Source organism: Fulmarus glacialis, unplaced genomic scaffold (genome assembly GCF_000690835.1).
Source record: "Fulmarus glacialis isolate BGI_N327 unplaced genomic scaffold, ASM69083v1 scaffold30474, whole genome shotgun sequence".
NCBI lineage: Eukaryota > Metazoa > Chordata > Aves > Procellariiformes > Procellariidae > Fulmarus > Fulmarus glacialis.
In genome coordinates this window covers 16,647-26,601 of record NW_009209220.1, presented here as the reverse complement: position 1 = coordinate 26,601, position 9,955 = coordinate 16,647, and the positions used below count along the sequence as shown (strand labels likewise).

Sequence of the window (9,955 nt, the reverse complement as noted above, 5' to 3'; positions counted from 1 at the left end):
ATGATTCTATGATTCTCCTGGAGGATCATTTTTAAACACCCAGTGACTTGTTATTGAAGCAACACCATGGTTGTAATTTTGGAGCCGCTGGAAGGAACCTCTGGAGAAACATTGCTTAAAACCAAATCCTTCTGTTCCTGACTTGGGTGGAAAGCATTTGACTGGCAGCACCGAACTGAAAAAAAAAAGGATGCAAAAAGTATATGGCAAACTGTGCTAGTCTGATCGCTAGCCCTCACTGACAGAAAAAGCATGAGGAAGCGATGTTGATACAAGTTAAAAGTTTCGCAGACAAACAACATAATCCCAGTATTACATGAGAATGGCCTGGGAGGGATGATGTCTGGGGTGATTCATTATGGGAACTTCCAGTAACTTAAGGGAGAACTTTCTTAAAAGTTTTGTCTGTAGATCTCTTTTAGTCACGGTAAGTGACTCTGTGGGAAAGGAGCAGTCTGTCATAAATTCAATACATTTTTAGATTCTTTTTAAAAAACTCTTATGTATATAAGCCCTATTAACCTTTGAGTTCTGTCACGGGCAGCGAACTGACCGGATGCTATGGAGATCATATCGCTTCCAGTTCCTGTCTTCCCTGTCCTCTGATGCTAATTCAAGGAAAAGCAGCTGCAAAAACCACTGCATTCCCCCGCCTGCCAGGCATGGATGTTCCTCCCTCACCTGAGGCACACACAGTCAGTGCAGTAGCTGGCACTACCAGGCGCACTGCCTTGGGCTACTCACATTGAATCAGACTGTAAACTGGTATGGCAGTCACCTCAGGGAAAATCCAGTGATTGTTTCATGGTACGGGGCCCAGAGATTACACAGCAATATTTGGGCAGCAAGTAGAAAGAAGAAAAGCCTATGATGTTAACATAGCAGAGAGGAGGTAGCAGGTTAGCATCAGGGACTTTCCCTGCAGACCTCAGTCAAGCAAAACTCACTGTGAAATCTGGCCAGGATGCTAGGATTCCTTACAGCAAAAACTGTTACAGGATCTTTACTGAGCATTTGGGCAGAAACTCTGTTCTACGTCTTGCATACATTTCTAAAGACAGTTAGGTAGCTCTGGTATAGAATTCTCCCCAGCTGAGCACAAAGCCATATCTTGTATGGGCATATGTAATTTGTCATTTTATGCCTTTGAGTTACAGTATTTATATTTTTTTGTTAGAGCTAAGTAGCACCAGCAGAGGTTAAGATGTCAGCATTTCCACTATAAACCCAGCTCTTTCTGAGGGTTAGGTAACATTGCTTTTATACCACACTATACTGAAATTCTGCCATGCAGATGCTGTCCAAGACATAAGGCATTTATTTTTCACCAGATTTTATTTGAAGTCATTATGGTAGTTAATGGTTTAGAAAAATGTCAAAAAAATGTAAATTCTAAGCTTTTTTTTTCCCGAGGCTGTTCTTGCATTATATAATTCAAGAATGGCTTAACATTTCCTATCTCTTAGCCACTAATATACACAAACCAAACGGAGACAGCGTAATTGAATGTCCCGCTTTAGAAGGTTTAAGCATAGCCTTTCTATGTGAAGAATTTCCAGAGCCAGAGCTCGCACTCAGTCATCCAGGACGTTGTGCTATGGAGCACAGTAACACAAGACGTCCTGCCGGAGTAGGTGGGAAATATCTCCACAAGCAAAGGGGGAAGACTCTCAGAGCCTGAACGTAGTATTTTAAGCCTCTGTCATTAAGTGGGGATACCCAGCACCTCAGTGAGAGGAGCAGAATGTACATAGCTCTGATCTCAGCAAGTGGGTGGTGTAACCATCACATCGTGTGGTCTGTGCTAATGGGGGATCAATGGGAAGAAGGGACCAAGCTGTCTTAGACCTGCTGGAGAATCTGTGCTTGACAAACAGGAGATACTGTAGCACTAGCAAGCAGCCGTGTCAGAACTGGTCTGGAAGGGAAAGATGGTGCATTTGTAGGTACTAATAGTAATTTTAGTAATTTTTTAACTGTCAGAAGTGTATGTAGATTTGTGTTACTAACATCGCCACGTAAAGTGTGAATGTTAATCATACTGGATTGTTTATACCCTGTGCAGTTACAGAGAGAACATGCCAAGATCCTCAAAAACTTTTGTTTCCTCTTTTTCTTTTATCCCACAGGTAATAACTCCAGTCAGGTCAGGACAAGGTTATGTTTATGAATTCCCTTCCAAATACCAGAAGGATACCTACGATATCCCCCCTGTTCGCCCTCTCCAAGGGGTAAGTACCAATAAAACTGCCAACACCGCTGAGAGGGCACAAAAGGTGATGAATTTCTACCAGAAGTTTATGAGCAAAGCAAGTTCTCTCATTTCAGAGAGAAAATATGTTTTAATTAGATGCAGTGGCTTATTCACAGAGCACGGAAGTATTTCAAAGTTGTATTTGATGTTGACTAAGATTTGGCAGCACACCAAGCGCAGAAGTCCCATTTGTTTTCTGTGTTTTGATCAAAGAGTGTATCTAAACAGAATAAACTTGCTGCCTGGGAACAATTTTTTTCCTTTACTTTGTTGTTGCATAGTTGACAGTAATGCACTCAGTAAGGGTAAAATTATCGCCTAGATGAACAGCTACTATGCAGGGAATTGTTTTCACCACATATCTACTGCAACATGTCACTGAACTTGAAATATATCTTTGCTCTGGGGAACGCCCTTAGCATTCAATCCCCAAGACCACAGACATCTAGAGTGGATGCTTGCAGGACCTGTAACTCAACAGCCCTGCATCTCTCCATGGCTCTTTGACAGAGCAGCTCCTCTAGGGAACAACATTGAAGGCTAATAGTACATAACACAGACTGACACCAAATGGCTGGAACTGTTGGGAAGTCTGGGTTAAGAGACATTCAGGCAGTGGCCTTAGACCACACGCAGAACCCACTGTAATCTAGGACACGCCACCAAGTGGGACACTTGAAACATCTTACAGCTGTACTTTCTGCTAGTAAGACAGCTCGCACTGCACCCAATAAAGCAGGTAGGCAATGCTGACAGGGGCAGCCTTAGTTTCAGAGAGTTTAGTGTGTACTAGTACAAGCTTATTCCTCAACGCCTCTAACCTCTATCAGTAAGGATGCGATCAGTTCTGTTCACATGAATATACTGCTCCCCTGTTCACCCCAACAGGTGTCTGTAATAGAACTGGGCTTGATTTAACTCTTGGGATGGAAGTCAGCCGTTACTTCATCTCTCCAGCCTGCCGTTCACACAATTGCCCGGGGGGGGACCTAGCAAAGTGCATTTCCTCCTAACTGTCCAAAATACCAGGCAAATCCAAGCAGCTCTCCCATGTGAAACAAAGTTGAAGAGCTCTGATCATCTTCAGGCTGTTTGAGAGGAAACACAGAAATCAAGAAAACTCATCTGAGATCAGAGCTTTCCTAAGGTGACTTGTTTCTGTAAGCAATTTATTCTTTCTTTAGATATATGACATTCCCCCCACATCGGTTAAGGGGCCTGCACTTCCAGTTCCCATGGGAGAAGCAAAAGCTTTAGGAATCTATGACATACCACCTGCCAAAGGGGTAAGTATTACGCTGTTTCCACAAGATCCTGTATTTTCATGTCTGACCAAGGACATGTTTAAACAAGAGTTCTTGTATGATCCTGAAGGAGAAGGAGATTCAGTACTTTAAAGATTTTTCCTTTTAACTGTTAAAACTGGTAAAGTGAAGCACTGCGTCAAAATTATTAACGTTATGGAGTGTGAATTGATAATTAGACCTACATTATCCTTGTGGCAGCATGCTGCCTTTTTGGATTTGCTGCTTATGAGAATTTGCATCAAGATGAATGTTAAAAAGTGAGATATTAGAACTGATGCTCAGTCAAACTCAGGATAAGTAGCTGACTCCATGAAAGTCAATGGCAGATCTTCCATCCCAGCATTTTATAGGCCATACAGAAGATGTAAAATATTTTGCTATTCTAGCCAAAGGTTTCATGGTTTGCTTTCTGTGATTCAGGTCTATGCTACACCTCCATCTGCATGCGGAAACGATACAGGCCTGAGGGAAAATTTGCAGGATTTTTCGTCTCCAGTGGGCCACAGTGTAAGACCAGAAGGAGTATATGATATTCCTCCTCCCATCACCAAAGCAACTGGGAAAGAACTTAATAAATTTTCTCCTGAGAGCCTTTTATTGCCGGATGGAGTGTCACAGAAACAGAGTGTTTATGACATCCCTATGAACCATCAAAACCATTTTCTTGGACAGCAAATTGCACCTCAAAAAGATGTTTATGATACCCCAAGGGGAATTGCATTCCCAGGACAACAGACAGGACTCAGTGAAAGTCTCATCCCAGAAGAAAGAGAAGGTGTATATGATGTGCCACCACCCGTCCTCCAAGACACTAAAGGCTTACAGGACGTGACTGATGGGATAAATAGGTTGTCTTTCTCCAGCACAGGAAGCACAAGGAGTAACATGTCCACATCTTCAACAACATCAAAAGACTCTTCTTTCTCAGCATCAACTGCACAGGACAAAAGACTAATCCTTGATCCAGACACTGCTATAGAGAGGCTTTATCGCCTCCAGCAGATGGTGGAGACAGCTGTCAATAACCTCCTGGCCTTCATTACAGCAGACTGGCGGTCTTATGGATATATGGAGAAACACATCAATGAAATTCACACTGCTGTGGATAAGGTAGAGCAGTCACTGCTGGAGTACCTCCAGTTTGCAAAAGGATCAGCAGCCAATGCTTCCCGCCTATCCGAGTTCAGCCTCCTTAACAAAATGAGGAGGGAGGTGCAAAGGCTGGAGGACTCTCACCAGATCCTTACCCAAACCAGTCACGACTTAAACAGCTATAACTGGTCTTTGAATGTTCTAGCTGTCAACAGACTGCAGAACAAGTGTGATGACCTGGATCGGTTTGTTATGGTGGCAAGGACAGTCCCGGATGATGCCAAGCAACTGACCACTACCATCAGCATCAATGCAGAGGTGCTCTTCAAACAGGCGTTGAGCAGCTCACGTTTCAAAAACATACCGGAGAATATAATGAACACTGCTGACTATGTATATGACAATCCTCATATGCAGCATCATGGGGAGAAAGCACAGAACCACTGCAGTTCACTTCCGCCGTTCCTGAGTAAAGATCAGCACCCTCACAATACCACCAGTGAGAGCTCAGAAAAGAGCTGGATGGATGACTACGATTACGTTCACCTGCAGGTAGGTAAACCCAACACCTTTGTCTGCACAAGGCCAAGTAGGAGTTGTTGATGCTTCTGTTTGCGAAAGCTGTTCCCAGGAAGGTAGCAATCAGATTGTCATGCTAGTACACATTCAAGAGTGATTTCACCAGGGCAATTACTTGCTCTCAAATAGGACTGTTGGATACGTAATAGCAATAGCCTTTTACTCTGCCACGCTATGCTTTTCTTCTCCATACTCTTAGTGGTGCACTACCAGTGAAAAAGCCAATACAAAGCAGCCTGTTATTTGACCTATGAGTTGTCATTTAGCTCAGGAGCGGTTTTGGTTTAACACAGTGTCTTCTTATATTATGCAAAACAGGGGAAAGAAGAGTTTGAAAGGCAACAGAAGGAGCTGCTGGAAAAAGAAAATATCATCAAGCAGAGCAAAGTGGAGCTAGAGCACCATCAGGTATGTTCGCTCAGGTGCAATAATCACATTGAAATGCAGTGTTCCTTGCGCATAGGAGTACTGATCAAATAAAGCGGGAGGGGCCCTTCCCTTAGCAGTGTGCAACTGCTAGCATCATGGCTGTGAGGTGTCCATGAGTGCCAGCACATGCAGTTGCAAAGTCCCAGGTGCTAGATGGTGAAGATGGCAGGTATTAGGTCTTGGCTAAACAGTGGCTCCAGGTTAGTTTCTTACCAAGTGGGATTTGTGCCAGTCAGGCTCCACCATTAATGGATTTATCAATGGAAGGGACAAGGACATGCACAGTCATGCTCCAAATGGGAAATGGTGAGCATCAAGCACCTTCCTGGCCCTGTGCATCGGTGTCAGCGATTGCTTATGCCAGAGACAGCTTAAGTATTTCCTGCAGAGTAGCTATCTCTGCAGCATCTCTGCCCTGTTCAGTTCCTTGTTGCCTTTTAGTAACTGAGTGGAAGCACAGCCACAGGTCTCACTGTTTGGAATGACATCTTTTGTGGCAGGAATAAGCCTTTCCCTTGAAAACAATTTCCAGCCATCTCAATTTAAGAGACTAATTATTTTTTTTTATACAATGCACCATTGCGATGGGCCCAGTGCATACGCGTAATAAAAAGCAGTCTCTGTCTCCAAAAATTTACCACAGAGGAGAAACAGACTTCTGCAATGTCTCACAGTGGATCAGTCACAAAGCCAGCTTGATTGCAGGTCAGGAAAGCCAAGTGCCTTAATCACCGGACCACATTGAATACACATGCCACTTGCACAGCTGTTCAGTGAACATCAATACCATTAACTTAAATCCTGTGCTTAACATCACTTTAAGTGCTAAAAAAGCAGGTCATGTAAGATTGAGGGCTGTCACTTGGCCCTCATATTAATTCTTCAATTTGTTGTTGCCATATCGTATGGCAGAAAATTGTACAAGCAATGTGGAGGTTAGAGTTAAAGATTTGTCATCTCAAAATCCCCCAGAGATGGCAGCTTTTTAAAGATTGTGTAGGAGTCATTGCCACTTGGATCCATCTCTCTCGCCTGTGATTTCAGAATATTCCAAATGAGCGACAGCCTGTAAATTCAGGAGGTTTTTTTTTTAAAATGCAAATAAAGTATTTTAGATGTTTTTCTCTTCTGAACTCTGTGTGTTTGGATTTATGGTAGCCAAAGCACTTGATTACCCCTCACTCTCCAAAATAAAAGATCTTAGAAAACACATATACTAGTTTTTATTTAGCATAAGGCCAATATAGGATACCCAGGGGTATCCTGAGGCATAAGGTGAAATTGTAATACGTAACAACGTGTTACAAGAATATTCTTTGAAGAGAGCCTTTTTATTTGCCTTTCAGATTAATCAGTTTCAACGTCTGGAGCAAGAGATCACAAAGCCGGTAGAGAACGACATCTCAAAATGGAAGCCGCCTCAAGCTCTCCAGACTGCAAACAGCACCGCCACCTCCCATGACAGCCAGCTGCTGTTATTCTATTCTGACCAATGTGAGACTCACTTCAACTCCCTCCTAAATGCCATCGATGCCTTTTTCAGTTGTGTCAACACTTCTCAGCCCCCCCGAATCTTCGTGGCTCACAGCAAATTTGTCATTTTGAGCGCTCACAAACTTGTGTTCATTGGGGACATGCTCACGAGGCAAGTGACAACTCAGGACACACGCAACAAAGTGATGAACTCCAGCAACCAGTTGTGTGAACTGCTGAAGAGTGTTGTTCTGGCTACCAAGATGGCTGCCTTGCATTACCCCAACACAGCAGCCCTCCAGAAGATGGTGGACCGAGTAACAGAGCTGTCTCGTCATGCACAGTTGTTCAAACTCTCACTGGTCCAAATGGCATCCTTATGAAACCCAGTGGGATCCAATCCAGGAGCAGCGAAACAGAAAAGCAAAAAAACTGGAGCTATTTTTATGTAAATGTTATCATTTATTTTTTTTAGATATTTTTTATGAAATATTTTAAATACATTCTTATGCATTAGAGAATCTAATGAAATCAGGGATCTGGGAATATATCTGGTTCTGTATGTTTCTAATACACATTTAGATATGTATACACTGCATATATGTATATGTTGCTACATTCCCTAAAACATCAATTAAGCACCTTAAAAATTATGCGTCGGGTAAGCAGTACGTATCTTTTGTATATACTGCCTCTTTCCTCAGTATATTTGTTAACTGGATGCTGCACTCTTCTTGTTTCATTCCATCTTGATTTTGGCACATGGACTTAGTTGTGAAACCTACTTGTAGCAATCCATGAAGCAAGTGTAATAGTTCTCATAGAACTCCATTCCCTTCTTAGAAATTACTTTCTATAGGTTAATTCCAAGAAATTTAACTCTCCTCTTGATGTTACTTTGTTATGTACAGCATTCGATCATTCTGAGTAGCATATATGCACAACTGCAACAAGCAACACATCAAGCAAGGCATACAGCATTTGGGAGAAAAACATTTTTAGGCCATGTAAGATACAGAACCTTCTAAGGAGGAAGGCAGAATCGTATATACTTAATATCTTATGGCAGTTAAATTTCACTATTTCTTATAACTGTGCAACATGGGATTTCAAAACATGGATGGATTCCCAGCAATGTAAATTCATACACATTTACCTTGTATGACCTTGCATTGGCAATTAAATTTAACAGTAAGGCTCGAAAGCCTTATTGTTCATAGCCTCAGCGTTATCCTGAGAGCATCTCAGGATCCACTGGGCTTATCTTTGAGGCTGCAGATGAGCTATGTCTCAAAATACCAGTGCCTTCCAGAGGGACTTACATACAACTTGTAATTCATATGGAAAGAAAACAGCTTAATTTGAAATAACAGATATTTAAACATCTCTATAGCATATACACAATTTAATGAAGAAATAGCACTTATTTTTCTAGGACATATTCTTGGGAATTAATTGCATCTATTGCAATTCTGACTTCCATTCAACTGTTGGGCTTTTTTCCAAAGTGTGTTGCATAGGCGCTGGTCCTTCTGCACTACACTAAAATGCCTAAAATGACCTCCCATTTTAACAGGGACATTGCATCAGTAAGTACACACAATCCCACCCAGTAATTTTCAATTTAGACCCTTAATAATTGTTAGCAGAGTGGTAGACTCCTTTAGAAATTACACGTATGCTGGCTGCTGCAAAACGCGTATAAATTTACTTGTCTTCATTGCCTTTTGTGAACCCCATAAAAATAAGGCACAGGACGCCAGTTGCCTGTGGTCCTCAGACTAGAAGCCACGCTTCAAAGTGGGCAGTAGCTCAGGTAAATTCCAGGTGATTCTGGTGTTTTTAAAGCAGAAACACTACTGTCCTTGCATAATTCAAGGTAGCCCCACATTGATGTGTTCTGAGTTTGCATCAGCGAGGGGATCACTGGTAAATACACGCTCGTGAGATCAGTAGCACCTAGAAAACAGGCGCTTCTGCCTAACTTCGCTTTCCCAGTTTGTATCTGAACGCGTGCCTTATTGAAATGGGATTTGTTGTCTTGCACAACAAAACCGTTTCAGCAGTGTATGAAATCTTGCAGCCTTAATGTATTGTCTCAGAGCGAAGCTACCATAATGTCGCTTCCAGAGTCTGCAGAATGTTCCCAGAAGGCCAGCAGGAGCCAGCACCACCTCAGCTGACCCAGAATTGGCTCCAGGGCTTGGCTCTGGCATGACATCCAGAAAGGGTGGTTATCCTGTTGTAACCGATAGCCAGTTGCCAAAAAGCAATCCACGTGAACCTGTTTTGTACTAGTGTTGTTTGGGATTCTTTTGGATTTCCTTGTCTGTTTTTTTCACTGTATATTCTTAGAAAGTGAAAAAGTGTTTTGAAGGTTAGTGGTTATGTTGATAGTTCGTGCTTTCAAAAGAGGAACCTTTATTGCAAGCCTGTATTACAGTTTGTTATCTTGTAGAGTCATTTTTAAATGATTAAATGACTAGCTTTTTTTATATAAAAAAGGCAATACTTCGTCTTATTTTTTCTTGTTTTCAGAGTCCTCTAAGCATATTAAAAGGAAATATTGCTGCTTGCTAATACTATCAAAGCCATTCTAAAAGGAGGAGTTCGCTTTCCATCTTTTCACTGATCAGTGCTTACAGTGTGAAGCAAGAACTTGAGGGTATAAGAGGAAGGGACAGACAGTTTCTCTGCCTGTCCAGAAGAAGCAGGTGAAGCATTTATCCAACTCGGCTACACAAGGCATCAAGTCCAAAATACAACCATCAGAGTCTACAGCACACCGGGCCACGCTCCTGCCCCATTCCCGGTGTCTATT

The 9,955-nt window shown here is 42.2% G+C and overlaps 1 protein-coding gene across 1 annotated transcript; it reads left to right on the top strand.

Annotated features, from left to right (window-relative positions):
* Nucleotides 1-2,129: 2,129 nt before the first annotated feature.
* On the top strand, nt 2,130-7,517 carry NEDD9 (neural precursor cell expressed, developmentally down-regulated 9; the record flags this gene model as incomplete). The annotated part of the gene is made up of 5 exons (XM_009576763.1): nt 2,130-2,231; nt 3,439-3,540; nt 3,982-5,205; nt 5,551-5,640; nt 7,008-7,517. Coding segments are annotated over 5 exons (2,028 nt in total), but the record flags the coding sequence as incomplete, so codon positions are not given.
* Between the last annotated feature and the right edge of the window lie 2,438 nt (nt 7,518-9,955).